The 17,946-nt window shown below is 26.1% G+C and overlaps 4 protein-coding genes across 13 annotated transcripts; 3 read left to right on the forward strand and 1 right to left on the reverse strand.

The window, feature by feature from the left end:
* The first annotated feature begins 745 nt into the window (after positions 1-745).
* On the forward strand, positions 746-5,018 carry Rhogap68f (Rho GTPase activating protein at 68F). 3 transcript variants are annotated; one of them, XM_074259436.1, is made up of 12 exons: positions 746-891; positions 1,227-1,621; positions 1,799-1,897; positions 1,985-2,125; positions 2,196-2,376; positions 2,461-2,679; positions 2,752-2,850; positions 2,920-3,107; positions 3,202-3,402; positions 3,493-3,599; positions 3,677-3,763; positions 3,884-4,503. In XM_074259436.1, exons 2-12 carry the CDS (start codon positions 1,585-1,587, stop codon positions 3,893-3,895), a joined length of 1,371 nt encoding a protein of 456 aa, XP_074115537.1. In that variant the 5' UTR covers positions 746-891; positions 1,227-1,584; the 3' UTR covers positions 3,896-4,503. The 3 variants fall into 3 exon arrangements, with proteins under 3 accessions (XP_074115537.1, XP_074115538.1, XP_074115536.1); XM_074259437.1 differs by lacking the exon at positions 3,884-4,503 and adding an exon at positions 4,641-5,018 and having other exon boundaries at positions 747-891; XM_074259435.1 differs by lacking the exon at positions 746-891 and having other exon boundaries at positions 3,677-4,503.
* A 45-nt stretch (positions 5,019-5,063) lies between these two features.
* On the reverse strand, positions 5,064-6,862 carry Rab21 (RAS oncogene family member Rab21). The gene is made up of 4 exons (XM_074259438.1): positions 6,368-6,862; positions 6,127-6,294; positions 5,924-6,042; positions 5,064-5,805 (listed from the first exon to the last, which is right to left on the reverse strand). The coding sequence occupies exons 1-4, from the start codon at positions 6,506-6,508 to the stop codon at positions 5,565-5,567; spliced, it is 669 nt and encodes a 222-aa protein (XP_074115539.1). The 5' UTR covers positions 6,509-6,862; the 3' UTR covers positions 5,064-5,564.
* A 591-nt stretch (positions 6,863-7,453) lies between these two features.
* LOC141537993 (SIN3-HDAC complex-associated factor) lies at positions 7,454-14,454 on the forward strand. 7 transcript variants are annotated; one of them, XM_074259234.1, is made up of 7 exons: positions 7,541-7,757; positions 9,889-9,990; positions 10,078-10,231; positions 10,352-10,517; positions 10,607-10,769; positions 10,884-11,194; positions 11,276-14,454. In XM_074259234.1, the coding sequence occupies exons 2-7, from the start codon at positions 9,914-9,916 to the stop codon at positions 11,485-11,487; spliced, it is 1,083 nt and encodes a 360-aa protein (XP_074115335.1). In that variant the 5' UTR covers positions 7,541-7,757; positions 9,889-9,913; the 3' UTR covers positions 11,488-14,454. The 7 variants fall into 7 exon arrangements, with proteins under 7 accessions (XP_074115330.1, XP_074115335.1, XP_074115336.1 ...); XM_074259235.1 differs by having other exon boundaries at positions 7,543-7,757; positions 10,884-11,131; XM_074259233.1 differs by having other exon boundaries at positions 7,544-7,757; positions 10,884-11,428; positions 12,417-14,454.
* A 1,041-nt stretch (positions 14,455-15,495) lies between these two features.
* Positions 15,496-17,838, forward strand: LOC141537995 (rhythmically expressed gene 2 protein). 2 transcript variants are annotated; one of them, XM_074259240.1, is made up of 3 exons: positions 15,496-15,930; positions 15,995-16,527; positions 17,700-17,838. In XM_074259240.1, exons 1-2 carry the CDS (start codon positions 15,640-15,642, stop codon positions 16,463-16,465), a joined length of 762 nt encoding a protein of 253 aa, XP_074115341.1. In that variant the 5' UTR covers positions 15,496-15,639; the 3' UTR covers positions 16,466-16,527; positions 17,700-17,838. The 2 variants fall into 2 exon arrangements, with proteins under 2 accessions (XP_074115341.1, XP_074115340.1); XM_074259239.1 differs by having other exon boundaries at positions 15,995-17,329; positions 17,700-17,832.
* The last annotated feature ends 108 nt before the right edge of the window (positions 17,839-17,946 follow it).

Here is a 17,946-nt window from a genome sequence, read left to right on the forward strand (position 1 = left end):
TTTTCAAGTCTTAAAAATAGTAGATTTCACCCCTCAGCTTCGCGTCGGTCGACTATAAAATGTGATCTGAGACATTTCTAACTTTCTTTTTAATAAATAAGAAGTACTCTGTTTAAGATGTTCAGAAGAGTCAAGTTTGAGGTAATAACTTCCTTGAAAATGATATATGTTGAACATTTGTATAGAATTTATTATTTTACATCTCAACAGTTCATCCTCATTTAAATTAATCGAAGGAAAATGAAAATACTTCTGATCACCAGTTTACATGAATCTAACAAATTTTGTTGAAGTATTTCACTCAAGATTGAGACGCTATAAAATAATAACCAAGAACGCCACTCAGTAACTTTCCAAGATTTCTTCTCTATCAATATTTGTGGAGTTCGATGAATTTCGTTTGTTGAATGGATATTCGTTAAACAAGCATTTATTAATTTTTTTTTTTGGCCTCCTGATATGTAATCTGCTCCATTTGTTCCGAAGCTGACCGAGTCACGTCCAATAATAATCCATGGCATATAACCGTGAGGATATATCACACCAAATTCAATCAAAATTGGGCAGTGATAACAGAACACTAGATCCTTTTATGTCGTAAGTGAAATATTTTTGCTTTTGGGAGTTTTTAAATATCTTTACTATGCTCTTCGACGTCTTTTAGGTCATGGTCTCGTTCTAGCGGTATTTTTGAAGATAATGGATACTTCATACTGTCAGAGCTAAACATCCCACGCTGGTCACAAGAACTGCAACCATAGAAGTAGTCATTAAATTGCAATTGATTTTTCAAAACAAGCCGTGCTACAGAATCAACTGGAAAAGAGAACATTTTTAAAAAGTACGTTGCAATCTTACCGTCATCGCTAAGAACTTTCAAATGACACTGAAGTTAGTAGACATTAAAAATTATTTTAAAATTTGATAATAATGCAATTATTAAAAAAAAAATTAATTAAAAAGTTTCACATGTGAAAATTAATAAAAATTACAAGTGAAAATTATGACATTAAAGTTAGCTGTCACTAGACAATTTTTTAATTTTTTTAACAAATATATTTGCTCGAAAAAATTATTTTAAAAAAATTTCATTTGTAGTTTTTTAAAATTTCTAAATGTCAATTTTTTTTGCCATAATTTATTTGTTACAAAAATTCTTAAAATTATCAATTATCAGCTATGTACGTTAATTTTCATGAATAATTTTAATAATTCTCTATATACAGGAACAATGGACACTTGGATGATGTTTGCCAGAACTGTAAGCAACAACCTGGAGCAACTGATATGACAATTTTTTATATTGCGCGGTACCGGATGATAGGGAGGAGATAGACCGATAGAAGCGCCATGAGGTGGTCATTATTGATAAATAAAACGCCCGACCCTGACGCACAGCGCAGCACTTTACTAATGAGATTAAATCCAGTGTCGTGGTGTTTTGAGAGTAAAAGATTTCACTATCTGTCAATAATTTAGGACAAATAATGTTACTATATTGTCGATAAGGATATTTTATTTAAAATAAGTGGTGTTATTAATTTAATCTTGAATTAAAAATATTATAATTTATTGATTGATAATATGGAAGCTGACCCAAGTTTAGGTAGAGCTTTGACAGGTAACTGCATAACAAATATAAACACATAGGCGTTTTGTATTTCTCAACAATATTTACTATTAGCATATTTATACATTAATGTCACACACCAACACGAATAACACACCCATATTAGGTTTCTTTTCATTGTCACGTAACTATTTTTTATTTAAAATTATAGATTTATTTTTATTTTAGGAAATGAAGAAGATCCATATCCAAGTTTATCTGATTACCATGACTATGAGCCAAATTTAGAGTTTGATGATACAGAACTTCAAACGACTACTACTAATGGTTATAAATATTTTTATTATTTTTTAAAATTTTAATAAATAATTAACTAACTTCTATTATGGAATTTATTAACTATGTATAATTTAGTATCACAACTTTTGGAAGAAAAACTCGATCTTAGTACCGCTGGATCGGGGATTGTGGATTACTTAGAAAGTCCTGTAAGTGATGGAACCATAGAAGAAAATTTTGAAGAAGCATTAGTTGACGCACCAGTAATTAAAAATGGTAAAGTACTTTTATAGCTTTTAAAAATCATTTTAATATCATGTTTTTCTCTTAAATTTAATCTTAACAGCTGAAGACCTCGCAGCCCTCGATGCTGAACTTGCTGATGAAGAAGATTACAATGACATTGCACGTCTTGGTATTGTTGAAGTGGTTGGTGATGATAGTGCTGGACGTAAAGTTATCGTTGTATCAGCTTGTAAACTTCCTGCTGTAGGAAAAGAAGTCTTTAATCATGCCAAACTACTCCGGTGTGTAGATATATTATAATTTTTAGTGCTATATTTTTAAATTTTATTGGGAATAATTAAATAAATTTCTTTAAATAATTTTAGATATCTAACACATACTTTGGATACCTTTGTAGAACAAGATTATAGTTTAGTATATTTTCACTATGGCCTTACATCGAAAAATAAGCCACCATTAACATGGTTATGGCAAGCTTATAAGGCATTTGACAGAAAATATAAAAAAAATTTAAAAGCGTTATATTTAGTACATCCTACAAATTTTATTCGAATAGTTTGGCAAATTTTTAAACCAGCTATTAGGTAACGAAAATTTCAATTCAATTGATTATTGACAATAATAGACGTTTTAACAGTTTTATAAACATTTTACAGTGCAAAATTTGGTCGAAAAATGATGTATGTAAATTATTTGGATGAATTGGCGCAGCATATTAATCTTGACCAGTTGATCATTCCTCAACAAGTTATAGAGTAAGTTTTCCATATAAATTAATTAATAATTATTAGAATTGTGTATTTTACAATGACTTTGTTTTTCAGTCACGATGAACAATTAATGTCTAAAATAAGAAAGCATTTACCAACAAGTCCTCCCCCAAGTTCAGTCGCAACGCCAATTGCTACAACACAATTTGGAGCAAGCCTTCAATTTATTAAAGAAAATAATGGAGGAGATCCAATTCCACCCATTGTAAAACAATGCGTTGAATTTCTTGATACTCCGGATGGTCAGTTTTTATATTTCAGAATTCAGTTCCTTGTATTTAAATTATTTATTATATTTTGTTCTAATTTTTAATGTTGTATCCATAATATTGTTAGCATTGGAAACTGAAGGGATATTCAGAAGATCAGCAAATGTAGCAGTAGTTAAAGAACTTCAAAGTCGATGTAATCATGGGCTTGCAGTTGATTTTCAAGGAGATCCTCATATTGCGGCCGTCCTTTTAAAAACATTTCTTCGTGAGTTAGATGAACCTCTTATGACTTACGAGCTTTATGACGAGATTTCACAATTCCAAAGTATGATAATCTATTAATCAATACAAATATGTTTATTAAATGCCAAAATGATATAGAATACAGTAATAAATAAATATTGTAATATTAAAGCTTTATCAAAGGATGAAAGACCACGAAAAGTGAAAATTTTAGTTTTGGAAAAGTTACCAGAAGATAATTATCAATTGCTTAAATACATAGTACAATTTTTATCTAGGGTAAGTATTTCAACTAAAGAAATCAATTAAGAAATAATTATATTATAGTTTTGATACATTTTTTCTGCTTTTTACAGGTAATGGATAGATGCGACTTAAATAAAATGACATCAAGTAATTTAGCAGTAGTTTTTGGGCCAAACTTAGTTCGAGCTCCACCCTCGGTAGGCATGTCACTTTCAGCAATAGGACCAATAAATCAATTTGTAGACTTTTTATTTGCTTATCAAGATAAAATATTTATTATTTAAGAATTATTAATTTTTAATTTCTCTGGCCTATAGGTACTCGATTAGACAAAATTTTGATGCAATGCAATAGACTGATAAAATTGATTTGTTTCACAAAAAAAATTGCATCATATTTATTTAGAGTCAGTATTGATGGCTAAAAATTAAAAAGCCTGTTAAACTATTATTAGAGAAAAACAAAATTTTAATACTACAATGTTTTTAATTAAAAACATTTTTATATATATTATCAAACCATTATTGTTTTTTATTGTTTTCAAATTAAAAAACATAGACTTTTTTTAGAAAGTAAAAAATAAAACTATTAACCTAGTCACAAGAAAATGCACAATTTTTATCATGAAAGTATATTTGAAGTTAACAAACAATTCTGTATATCAATTTCGAATTTTTCAATATTTATACTGAATTCTCGATTGTATACCAAAGATAATTAACTAAAAAACGTTATAGTGTTAATATTATATTAATTAAAAGAAAAAAAGATTGACGCGATGGTGAAAAAGAAAATAGGGCCAATTTTCTTTTATAATAACATTATTGATAAAAACAGATGCCTTAATAAGCATGAGATCATTATCATTATGAATAGTTGATAATTTTTGTAAAAACATATTGTTTTCTATTAATTCATTGAAAACATTTTTTTTTTTTCAATACTAAAATTTGTACCTTACATTCCATTTATATATACTACCGGCCATTAAAAATATATTAATAATCCGATTAAATATTATAAAATTTTAAAAAAGCATTATACATACATTCAATGATAAATATAAAATTGCAGGTTGCATGAACTAAGTATGGGGCATAACGATGATGATGAAAACCGTAAAATAATTATATTGTAAATATAAATGATTTAATTAAGTGTAAAAAATATATTTAGATTAGTTGAAACAATTAGATTTTTAATAATATAGAATTAGATTGATTATAAATTTTCTTTATACATAATTATGTGTTCAACAGGATAGATTGTGAATGCAACGTAAAAAAAAAATGTATATCTAAAAAAGTTTTTTAAAATAATTTTTCAATTAATAATTTTATTTTATTAAATAAAAATTTTGAATCAATCACAAATGTATAACATAATCCAGATATAAATATGTATCGATAACCGAATTTAATTCTAAAAACATTAAATCCTCATTGAAATAAAGCGTCAGAAAATCATAATAAAAGCTTTTATTCATTGTTTAATATATTGTATATATTTTTTTTTGTATTTATATATTTACATAGGTAAGTATCTTAAATTATTTCATTTTAATCGAGGTCAATAATTATCATTGTATTTCATGATTTATATAATTATAGCGTCTCAGTATATTATACGTTTTAATGAAATCATAGGCGGTATAGTTTATAAGCTTGAAACTTATTTTGTTTTTATTTTTGGCTCAATGCAGTAATCTGTGATTAGCATTTATTTCATTTGTTGCCAAAAATTATGGTTTACATTTTAAAATTTTAATTATAATTTTTATTTATATAATTATGATTTCAACTTGATATCAGATTTATAGTAGGTATTTCATTTGTTTATTTATATTTTCATAGTAAAATATTAATATTTGATAAATCATTTCTTACATATGAGTACATTTAAAAATGAATTCAATGACATAGTCATTAATATAGTTTAGAAAATGACTAATATATACATTAAAATTTTTTTTTATTGTAAAAAAAAAAAACAAAATTATTAATGATGTGTCGAGCCTCCACAACAAGATGATCTGGTAGACTGAGTTTGTTCTACATCATCTTCAACAACAACAACATTTCTTCTATTACTGTTGACTCGACTTAGACTAGATTTTTTTTGTTCAATTTCATCTGCATGGGCCATCATTCTCTTCGTTAAATCCAAAAACATTTCTTCAATATTTCTATTCTGCTTCGCAGAAGTATGAAAATGCACTGCGCCAACTTGTTTTGCATATCTGTACAAAATATCAAGTAAATCTTATAATAATTGATAATAATAATCAATGATGAAATTTGTTGTATCTTGAATAATTGATACTAAAATTAAAATGTCATGAAAAAATAATATCTTACTCTTCAGCTTCTTCGATAGAAACATTACGATCTTTCTCAAGATCTACTTTATTACCAGCGATTGCTAGACATACATCGTCTCCGAGCATTTTTTTTAGTTCTTTAACCCAACTCTTCACCTATAAAAAATACATTAATAAACTTGATATCTTTTAGTGTTCTGATAACAAAAAAAAATTCTTATCAATAATGTGTAATCTTACTTTTTGAAATGTGTCTTCGTCAGTAATATCATACACTAATATGGCTCCATTTGACATTCTATAATATATTGGTCCTAGAGCATGGAATTTTTCTTGGCCGGCAGTATCCCATATTGCGAGGTTTACTCTTTTAGAGTTAATATTTAATTTTTTATTAAGAAATGACGCCTGAAAAATAAAAAATATAAATTATTGAAAGATAATAAAACAATGACAATAAATTATAAAAATAATATCTTGCCTGAACAGTTGTTAAATGTTTGTCATTAAATTTATCTTCAACGTATCTGAGAGCTACAGAAGTTTTACCTACACAACCTTCACCAAGTAGAACAACTTTAAAATTATAGCCACTGCCCGAATTCAATATCGAGCTTGCCATGATGGCAAAAAACCGGTTTAATTAATAAACAAATTTAATGTCGTTAATAAATAATTAAAATCAAAAATTGACCTTTTCGATATTATAAAATTACCAAACATGCCAAAAAAATGAATTAATTATTTAAAATGTAACACTAAACTGCTTAATAAAACTAATGTCAAAGTTATATTAGATCAGCTGTTTTAAGTTATAGTCAATCAGCAATAGCGAAATAAACTGACAGAAACTTCCATACTAATATTATCATTATTTACTATTTTTCATTAAAAATAAATACCAAGTACATTAAACTTTCCGAAAAGTTATCTTCTATCTTTTTCTTTCCAATTGTGATCGTGGCAAAAACTGAAACATAACTAGAGTAACTTTGTTGAGAGTTTACCAAGTGTCCGATTTAACAATCGCTGACAGATGTCGCATTGTAAAGTTAAAATATCGGAGTAAATAAACAAACTTGTTTATACGAATGGAAATTAATTATTAAAGTATAAATATAAATATATAATTAAATTTATAACATTCGTATATTTTTTTATTTTTTAAAAAGATGCAATTCCTTTTAAATCATGAAGAAATTAATAATGACAATAAATGAAAAACAATATTTTTGAATAAATATTATTAAATATTTATAATTTTCCAATTCTGGTTTTACGTCAACTGTCACTTTGGCTGACATCAACAGCGTCACGTGACTAAATAATGTGTAGCATACAAAAAAAAAATAACAAACCGGAAGTGACTTAAAAATTAAAAATGTTAAATAAATAATAACAGGTAAGTATAAAAAATAAAATAAAATGAACGATAATTATGACTAATGATTGAATATTTTTATTTGTGTTAGGAATAATATTTATAATAATTATTGGCGGTTTTTGTAAAATAGTTTCTGATTTGACCTTGTGGTATCTGAGATGACTCTGCGTGATAATGATGCGCTAGAAACTCTGAAATTTGGCCGTCACCTGTATTGTAAAGGTAAGTGATACTCCGCTTGGATTTATATTATTAATCTAGTAAAATTATGTATTTATATTATAGAATTATTATTAATATAGTACTAATTGATTGTTTATCATTTGAGTGCATTGTCATGAACAATAAATAAAGTATATTCTTATAAAATCGTGTGAGATGTCAGCGTCGTCCGGTGTGTGTTTAACTCGTGCATACGCCAGACTGTTAAGTGTATCATATTAAATTACAATATTTAATAATTATGCAAAGTTTCGAGTTTCTAAAAGTACGTTTTTAAATTCATTTTTTTTTAATATTACTATCAATAAATCGAAAGTGGATGCTACTGTCAGATAAAATATTAAAAGTGTGGCTTTACAAGTCAAACGCGCGCCGCTGTCTGACTTTAGTACTCATTTTAATCGGCTTTCCGTTGACAGATTTACTATCATAATAATTAAAAAAAAAATTGTATTTTTAAATAATCAACAGTCATTATTATTTACTCAGTTGTATAACAACTGATACTATTACTTTCCAATAATTGGTGCCATTTAGCAAGTTACATTTATATAGTTGTTTGTTTGCGTGCTGTATTATCTGTCATGGCGTTCCCATGGCGGTTGATTGTCGGTAGCACTTTTTGCAAATTGTCCAAAATATCTTTATTTATCAAGTGAGATTTAACAATATTATCCGAAATATCTTTCGTTGATGTTGGGTTGGTATTTAAATTATCAGATTGTTTGTGTCCATTGTATATATTTGTTTAAAAGATGTTTAAAGTATGACATAATTTATAGGGCATAGAAGGGGAGTCGGGGACGAGGAAGGGACGAATGCCGCAATGGCGGCGTCCTGTGCTGTGCCACGCGCCATGTCGGACTTGTCGTTGCGCACGTCGGTTTTATGTACAGCCCTTTCGCGCCTCATGCTGAATTTGTCCTCTAAAATCACCGACACTCGTTGCTTCTGTTCTACTGGTCTACTTTCTTATTTTGAATCCCGTCATCTAATCTGGTTTCTTAACGTCTTCTCACCTAAAAGTCATATTAATTTTTATTTTTATCGTAAATATTTCATACTGTCCCACTATTTATAAATTTTCGATTCAATTGTTACTTTAAATATATCCACACCAAAAATGTTATCTTCCCCCATATGCAACGTCATGTACCCAAACCTAATCTCTCATTCCCTTCCCCTATAATTTCCTTGTCCTCTTTTTCGATAAGTAAACGTGCTAGCATTAATTTATCCGTGTTTTTTTTTTTTCTTACCAATTAGTAGTTTTTTTTTTTTTTTTTAATTTTTTTTTTAATAATCAAAACGCTGATTGAATTTTTCTAGAGTACGACGACTTCTGTACTCATTCGAATGTTTGTTTCTTGATGCAGTTCTTTATATTTACTTTAGTACATTGACAGATATAAACTACGCATATGCGAGCTTATTTATTTGTATGTACTTATAAGTTATTTTTGTTCATCTGAAAATAAGAAAAAGACAAGTGGATTATGTGTACATAACGCGACACGTTCATTAGTCAACACACATTCACACGCAAATATAGAAAACACGAATAATAACAATTTACAGACTGTTAAAATATAAAATGCGTATTTAGCGTATGATGATAAAAAATTTTAAATAAATTTAACGTTAATACTGCTTGATTGCATTCGAATGTGAAAATAATAAAATAAAATAAATTTACATTTAACAACTTGAAAAATAAAAAAAAAATGAATATACACTGTCAGCATTCATCAATCTTTAACATTTTGTGCGCAAATTAATCATCGGGATTTCATTTTCGATACAAAACGAATTATTTTTAGCTGAAAAAAAAATGCATTCATTTTATTGTTTTTCAGTCACTTTCATGTCATCTCGAAAGTTCACTTTTCGGCAAATATATACATGTGTACCCGGGAGGCGGAGAAAAAGTAAAAGAAAAGTTGTATTGCTGGGTAACTAGGTCAGGGACAAACAATTAATTGCTATATCAGACAAATGTCATTACTTAGTTTTTTTTTACATAATTGTTTATAAATAAAATACCAAAAACTTTTTCTTTTCACCATTATTTAAGTTACGTAGTAAATCATTAATTTCATGTCGTATGAAAAATGAAATCGAAAAAGAAAAAAAAGTAAAATTGAGTAACTGAGCGCGATTCACTTTCTTTAGTAGACAGTGATCGACTATTGACTCTGTACCTACTGGTATTATCATTCTTTGACAAACTATTACGTGCAACAACTGTTCATGGTTAATAGTGTCAAGGACAAAGCATGCGAATTCTCCATCGATATATTTCTAGGCATATAGTAGTTTTTATTTATTTATTTTAAACTTTATTTATTTAATTTTAATGTAACTTTTAATAATTATTGCTTATTTTTATTTTTCAGTCATCCTGGGTTGATTAAACAAATAATGATGTTTAATTTTCATAAACCAAAAGTTTATCGCTCACCCACGGGATGCTGCATTTGCAAAGCCAAATCAAGCAGGTTTGTTATTAATTTTTTCTTTTTAAATTGAAAGGTTCAAATTTTTTAACACAAACTTAATAATATTAATATTCATTTTTGTTACAGTTCTCGGTTTACAGACAGTAAAAAGTACGAATCCGAATTTACGAAGTGTTTCCTACTAAAAGAACCTCGCACCGGTGAAATTTGTAACGCATGCGTTCTTTTGGTTAAACGTTATAAAAAGCTACCTCCTGGTTCACAAAAAAATTGGGTTTATGTAAGTTGATTTTATTCCAAATTTTAAGTCATTGAGTGTTATTAAAATTGATAAAATCAAGATAACAGATAATTGAAACTATACCTTGTGTTACTTACTAAACAAAATAATCATTTTCAGATAGTCGATAGTCGTGGAGGACCTGGTGTTAAGTCGTCAACGAAATATAAATCCAAGAAAAAGAAGAAACCTAAAGATATTCCTGATAAAATTGTTAAAAAGAAACATGTTTATGTTAAATCTGAAGATAGAGAGCGTAGCCCTGTGATAAATGACGATGTAAATGGTAAGTAATCTTTATTTTGGCTTCTTTTATACTTTTTATAAAAAAACGTTTATGTTTAAAATTATTTTCATATTGAAACTTATTTTTAGATGAATTTTTGAATGGCAATGGAAGCAAAGAATCTAGTAGATCTGGAAGTCCCGAAGAATGTGATGACATCGAAATGACTGAAAGTACACCAACTGAAAAGCATCGTATCGACAGTAATGAAGAATTAGCTTATAGTTTCATCGATTTGGACTATTTTAGAAGGTAATTAAAATTATTAAGTTAAAGAGATTAAACTTTGGTTTATAGTTTTTGTTACATTAAATATGATACATAAAATTCAATATAATTAATATATTTTTTTTTTGTTTTTCACAGGACTACAATTTGTTGCGGAGTCATATTCAGAGGTCAATATGATGAAATTATCGTAGTCCCAGAACTGATTAAACGTTGTTCACCCTGCATTATGCGACAACAACAACGTAGACAAATAGAAAAAAATATTGCAGCTAATAGCCCATTCCATAGCTCGGCATCAACAAGCCCAGCTTACAGTGCATCCTCGTCGAGTCCTGCTCACAGTCCTGACTCCACTACAGATGCTGCTGGAACCAAATCTACAGGTAAAGTGTTCAGTGATAATTCATGGGATTCTGGATATGATGAGTCTTCCAACCAAGGAGTTGGTGAGAATAAAGTTGTCCAAAATAATTTAAATAATAGCACAAGTGTGACTGACTCAACTAATAACAATTCAATCCAAGCAGTTCAATTAAAATCTACGCCGCCAACAGAAACTGTCAGATTAGTTCAAGTACCAATTAAAGTGATAAAACCAGCTGAAAAATTCGGAAACAAATCAACTCTTTTATCATCTAAAAGTCTGACTAGTACAAACAGCCATCCTCATACGATAATAGGTAATCCTCTTGATGATTTCGCTACTCATGCTGTAGCGAGACAATCTGTCATTAATTAGTATCGTATTTATCCTAGACTTGATTAATTTATTTTAACTTTTTTTTTTTTATGAGATAGTTAATTGTAATTGAATGAAGTAACGATGTTACTACATTTAAATTATTAAAAAAAATGATACTATACCCTGGCAATCGTATGGTATTTATACATAATTATTAACTAAGAAAACTATTCCATGAAGATGATGGGTCATCTAGCAAAAATTTAATTTACTTGTCAAGGGGAAAAAAAAAAAATTGAAAAAAAAAAACGAAGTAGAAAAATTGTAGCTATAAATTTTATTTATTGTGAATAACTTATTTTCAAATTTATTTAATGTATCGCGGTGAAAATATAATATTTGGAGTTTTTTTTAGAGAAAAAATTGTAAATTGTAAAAAAAATTGATCAATCATATTCCCTATTTGATGATATGCATCAAAATACTGTGATAGTTATGGTATATTGATATTATATATTTTAAAAATATTCGTATAACTGTGAAATTATTATTAACAATGTAATAGTTTTCAAATTTAATTGATTTATGATGCCCATCTTATCGATTTTAATCAAACAAGTCTTCTCGATAATTTATTGATAATCATGAGAATAAATAATACAATTTTACACGTAATGTTCTAAGATGCCAATTAACTTTATTAACATTTAAATTATTTAAAGTAGTCGAATCGTTTAAAATCGAAATTAAAATATTTCCTTGTGAACATATAAATATACAAAAGCTATTGCATTTTGGATTAATCGCAATCTCCATGACGTTAAGAGTTAATTTACTGAAATTAAAAATAGGCGTGCTCGGATATTAAAACTAAAAAAGAGATATGATGACCCAATAATTTTATAGCAATAAATGTAAAAAAAAAACTTTTTATTTTTATGAAATTTACCAAGATTTAATGAAAAACTTGTTTTTCTTTTTTCTAGCACTTATGTTGTATTAAAAGTTAAAAAAATTTTATCCAGAACGATCTTTAATCAAGAAAATTTTTGAGTAAATCAATGTTAAAGTGCAAAAATTAACGATGCTTATAACTTGAACCATTTCAAAAATAAGGATGCTAACAAACATTAAATGGCTGATGATTAAAAATTTTCTGCACGACTCATAATACGAAACATTAGAGAGTGCTTTCTTTGCAGAAAGAAATTTTTTTTTCGTTTTTTTTTCCTTTTACTATAAAAAGTCAATTGTATATTAAAACGACGTACAAAGATTAGTTTTATTTGTAATGTGCAATATATGTCTTTGTGTCTCGATAATTTAAAGGGGGAAAAAAATAATAAAACAGATATTTTGAGAGATTATCAAGAAGTAAACTTGAATATTTATCGATGCATTTTTTAGGTACATGTTGATGGCTTAATTTTATTTAATTTAAATAATTTAATACTTGGACATTGATTCAGATTTTACCATTTCAAAATTATACAAAAAGTAAATGAATGAAACAATTCGCAGTAAATTTAAAGAATTGAGTCATCAATTTAATAATAATAATAATAATAATAATAATAATAATAATAATAATAATAATAATGATAATAGGAATAATAATATATGCTCAAAGACAATCATAAAATATATTTGTAAAATATTTCTTGAGATAGTGTCATTTTAAAATCTAACATTGACTAGATGAATTTTTTTAAGACGTTTTTTATTTTGCTTTTAAAAAAGTTAATTAATTATAGTTATATAATCACATGATCTCTAAAAAAAAAAATAAGTCCAGAGTCAACAGTTTATTTAACAGTACAACAAATGGGTGTTATCATTGGGTTTTTAGCATCATTTAATAGATGTTGTAAGACTGCTCTATTATTTTAAGCCGAGTACGTATTTAAAGATAAAAATATTTAATATAATTTTTTAATTGCAATAAAATAATTAAAGTTTTTATTTCTTGCAATTAACTTTAATACTAATAGGCTATTTACAATAATATTTTTAATTTACAAAGTATCTGTTGGTCGATAAAATGCCTGTACTGCCAGATTGTAAAGTAAACACACTAACATTTACTTATATGAATCATTTAAAAGTTTTATCCAACAAAGATTTTTTTATGGTCAATTATTTCCATACATAGTCAATTTTTTTATTTACTTACCAATCTTTTGGTCAATTTATACATAAGTATTTGTCAAATATTTTCTTCAATTACAATAATATAAAATTTTATACATTGAAACATGTTTTCGCTAGTTTATACACTGTATTTTTTTTTTTTATTTAAATGACTTACTCCATGTTTTATTATTTTTAATTGAACGCATTAATTTGTGAATATCGCAAATAATCTGACAGTTTCTGTAAAAGAATACCAAGTAATTTATAACTATTTTAATAAATACGACGAAATGACAGATTATAAATGAATTTTTGATATAAATTAATATTAACGATTAATACTATACAATAATCATCTTAAATAATAATTTTATTTTATAAGTTAACACAAATATAATAATAGACACAAGGCAAAAATTTATAAGAATTGTAATAATAATCATGATTATTTTCTATATATTAAGAATTTTTACATCAAAAAGTAAAATTAATTGTTGATTTCAATTAATTTTTCAGAAATAATTATTGTCTTTATATATTAATATTTAATTATGATGTGAGACTGATCGATGTTAAACAGATAACAATTTATTTACATAAAAATATATTGTAGTATAGATCAGGATTATTTTATTACCATATGTATGTATACACATACGTAAGGATTTTTTTCCACTTGTTTAGTGTGAATATGTAGCAATTTCAAATATTTTTTTTATACATTCTGTATTGAGAATTAAAAAAAAAAGAAAACAAAAAAAAAGTACATTAATTGATCATACACTATTAACTTATACCATATTTTAATTTTAATCAAACTTCTTCATTGATTGTGTATATGTAAATATGTACATCAGTTTATTAAAAAAAAAAAAAAAAAAAAAAAAAAAAGTAAATATAACCTGATCGAGACTGCCATACATTACCTTCTTACATTTATACATTTGTACAGAAATATCGATATAAGAATTTATGGGTTAAAAATAACCCAATTTTCCCACCATCCCTTAAGAGAATATTTTATTTTCTCTTATTGAATATTTATTTATGTTACAAGTTTATTTAGTATCAGTCACACAACACAAAATTGATTTTAAGAATTGTATATGCATTTTTTTTTATCACGGTGCATTTCATCATTGTAATGTACATCATTATTTGATATTTATAAAAAAAGTAATAATAATAATCGTGTAATGTTTATGGCAAAACAACTTAATGTTTTAACTTGTTTAAATAAAACCATTTTTACTATTTTACACTTTTATTTTTTTTATTTTTCAATATAGTTCAGCATTAGTTATAAATATATTTATTTACCTGTATTGGCGCTATTTAGCCATAATTACTTTATAATAATTGTCAATTATTGATAAATCGACAATTAGTTAATTTTTTTCAAGTCAAAAGTTAGTTGTTTTGCCATTAATATACTGGAGATTTTGATTTATTTGTAATTAAAAAGTAAAACTATGTAAGAGCAAAGTAATTACTGTAATTTAAAAAAAATTATATATTTTTAATCATTGACCGAAATTGTAAGATCTAAAAACCTCATAATGTTTCATTACTATTATTATTTTATTAATTACAACTATTTTTATTATTAATATTACAATTAATTTTAGTTTTTAAAATACAAATAGAAGAAATATTTTACTGTGTAAAAAAAGCCAGAGAGATAATTCAAGCATAATAATTTCTCTCCTCATTATTTTTTATTGTAATAAAAAAAAATTTTAATTATACAATTAATGCACAGTAACAGTAATAAGTATTATGTATAACTCCATTTATTAAAAATTATTTAAAATGAAAATAGCATAATTTTTTTTATTTCCACTCCAAAAATTAGTAATATGTTTTTAGATAATTGTTATTTTTAAATTTATAAATACAAGTAGAGACATCTATAATTTTATACAATTCATTTATTTTAAGGTTAACAATATTTACTTATCTAGTATCTAGTTTCAACAGCTCAAGAATCAAATTAATTGCATTTTATGACGTAAATATTATGATTTCTTAGCATGATCTTTTATGTTATAAGTCGTTCTTAAAATTCATTATAAAATGAATGTTAAAAATATTACTAACTTGCGATTGATAACATTCGATGTAACTAATACATTACTGAATACATCAGTAAAAAATCACTATGATGAAATAAGCTTAAAACACGACGTTTCACTAAATCCCGATAAATTAGAACAGAGTTTCAAAAAATATTTCAAACATTGGTGTCATGAGCATCCTAATTTTGGAAAAGGTACTGGAATTGGTTGGGAAAGTTGGTGGAAAAATATTATTTGGAATGTTTTTAAAGATCAAAATTTAAAAATTTCTGATGAAAAAATTAACAAGGTAATAATTATGAGTCGTGAAATAATAATTTATTTATTTATTAACATTTTTTTTTTAATTTTAGATTTCAACAGATTTAATAAAATATTATAGCACAAAAAAGTGCTGGAAGTTATATCCTGGAGCGTTGGATATCCTCAAGTATTTAAATGATCGAAAAATAATTGTGGGGGTGATTTCAAATTTCGATCAACGTTTGGAGTCTATTTTAATAAGCACTCAAATACGAGAATATTTTTCATTCATTCTTACATCTTACGATTTTGGCAAAGAAAAGCCGGATATTTCAATCTTCAATGAAGCTTTGAAAATTTCCAAAAAATTTTATGGTCATAAAATATCCCCTGAAGAATCTCTACATATCGGTGATAATATAAAAATTGATTACAACGGGGCTAAAAATGCTGGGTGGAATGCATATTTAATTAATCATCATCATGAAGCAAATTCGATTTTGTCAACGCTGGAATATCAAAGCTTTAACGATCTCTTTGAATTAAAAAATCATTTTAAAATTATCTTCGATCAAACTTGAATGATAATTATAATTTAAATCAAAATTTTCTCATTATTAAAAATAAAAAAATCTATAAGAGTGTAAGTATCTAGTATATCAAAAAAATATATAATTTAATTAAAAAATTTTAAATATGCATACAAAATTTTTGTTAACTTATTAAATACGGTGCTATAAAATGCAACAGTAATGTCTTTATAGAAGAAAAAAAAATCATGGATTGACTGAAAGATAATAGTCTACTGTCAGAATGAGTGGGTAGAATATCTACAAACATTTCCGTAAGATATTTTGTATCCGTTTTCTTATCATAATTATAATTTAAAAAAGTAATTGCAGTAAACTATTTGTGCTCAGAAATTTTTTATGGCTCAGAAATATACGAAAATAGAAATAAGAAACGTCCAGAGTTACAACTTAGAGCACCTACACTTCTGGTGAATAGCGGGTTGATTTTACTGCAAAGGGCTATACTAAATAAAATCTGTGTAGAGTGGTACAGTAGATTTATACCAACTAAACTCCTCTAAGCACAGAGAAATAAAACGAATGTATGAGTAAGAAGGAGATAAGAGAAAGTGAGATGAACGAGAGCTCTCAGGCCTCTCGCTTTAAGTTCATTCTTTAGGTTTGTGCTCACAATCCCTCGGTTATACGCGCTACGCCTTCAGTTTCTGTCAGAAGTAACACCAAGTTTTTAAATAGTTTATGCATACATATGTGTTTAAATTTAGTTTAAAATATCTATTTTGTTTTTTTATCTTCAAGTTATATACCTCAGTGATGTTTTAATTACTTAATCATCTTTCAAGCATATTTTAAAGTTACATTGTCTTATACAGTTTACTTACTTTCTAAGAATCTAAGATTTTTATTCTCAATGTAAGCATTTTTTAACCAATGGAATTTTTACAACATAAGTATTGAATTTACAAAAAGTGATTATCAACTCATTTTTTTAAACGTTTTTTTAAAATAATAATATTTAGTGAAAATTAATCTTGATTGTGGGGAAGTAACTTATACCGTTAAAATGTTAGTTGTTTATATATACATTATTATATATAGAGTTTATACTCACATATATGCAAAAGTTTATACTTACATATGCATAAAATTTAGCGTTTACTTAAAAAATTCACTTTTTTGTAACTTTAATAATTTTTGATCTTTCTAAAAATTAAAATCAAAACTTAATTTTAAAAAACTTGAATTTAATTTAATAAAAAAAAACTTTTTTTTTCTTTTTTAGATATATTTACGTTTACAGATAAACCAAAATCATTTTAATGGATTATAAACGATAAAAAGACTATCAGTTACTTGGAATTAAAACATATAGGGAAGAAAAGCAAAAGCGTAGGAGTATAAGTTCAGTAGTTTAGAATCAGTGAGACATTATATCCGCTACTGAGTAGTTGGATAAAATTGTTTTTTTTTTTTTTTTTTTAACTTAATATAAAATAATATTATTTTATATTTAAATGAAAAATTTATAA

This window comes from Cotesia typhae, unplaced genomic scaffold (assembly GCF_013202065.1).
Source record: "Cotesia typhae breed Kobodo isofemale line unplaced genomic scaffold, CoteBio_Ctyphae contig_20, whole genome shotgun sequence".
Classification (NCBI taxonomy): Eukaryota; Metazoa; Arthropoda; class Insecta; order Hymenoptera; family Braconidae; genus Cotesia; species Cotesia typhae.

What these genes read in the sequence shown, in the direction of transcription:
- Rhogap68f (XM_074259435.1), top strand. Translation starts at nt 1,585, where the DNA reads ATGGAAGCTGACCCAAGTTTAGGTAGAGCTTTGACAG. An exon ending in AATCATGCCAAACTACTCCG is followed by an intron (nt 2,377 to 2,460) that starts GTGTGTAGATAT and finishes AAATAATTTTAG; the next exon opens with ATATCTAACACATACTTTGG. An exon ending in CGAGATTTCACAATTCCAAA is followed by an intron (nt 3,403 to 3,492) that starts GTATGATAATCT and finishes GTAATATTAAAG; the next exon opens with CTTTATCAAAGGATGAAAGA.
- Rab21 (XM_074259438.1), bottom strand. Translation starts at nt 6,508, where the DNA reads ATGGCAAGCTCGATATTGAATTCGGGCAGTGGCTATAATTTTAAAGTT. An exon ending in AACATTTAACAACTGTTCAG is followed by an intron (nt 6,295 to 6,367) that starts GCAAGATATTAT and finishes TTTATTTTTCAG; the next exon opens with GCGTCATTTCTTAATAAAAA. An exon ending in TCTATCGAAGAAGCTGAAGA is followed by an intron (nt 5,806 to 5,923) that starts GTAAGATATTAT and finishes TATTTTGTACAG; the next exon opens with ATATGCAAAACAAGTTGGCG.
- LOC141537993 (XM_074259229.1), top strand. Translation starts at nt 9,914, where the DNA reads ATGATGTTTAATTTTCATAAACCAAAAGTTTATCGCTCACCCACGGGA. An exon ending in TGCAAAGCCAAATCAAGCAG is followed by an intron (nt 9,991 to 10,077) that starts GTTTGTTATTAA and finishes TTTTTGTTACAG; the next exon opens with TTCTCGGTTTACAGACAGTA. An exon ending in GATAAATGACGATGTAAATG is followed by an intron (nt 10,518 to 10,606) that starts GTAAGTAATCTT and finishes ACTTATTTTTAG; the next exon opens with ATGAATTTTTGAATGGCAAT.
- LOC141537995 (XM_074259240.1), top strand. Translation starts at nt 15,640, where the DNA reads ATGAATGTTAAAAATATTACTAACTTGCGATTGATAACATTCGATGTA. An exon ending in CTGATGAAAAAATTAACAAG is followed by an intron (nt 15,931 to 15,994) that starts GTAATAATTATG and finishes TTTTAATTTTAG; the next exon opens with ATTTCAACAGATTTAATAAA.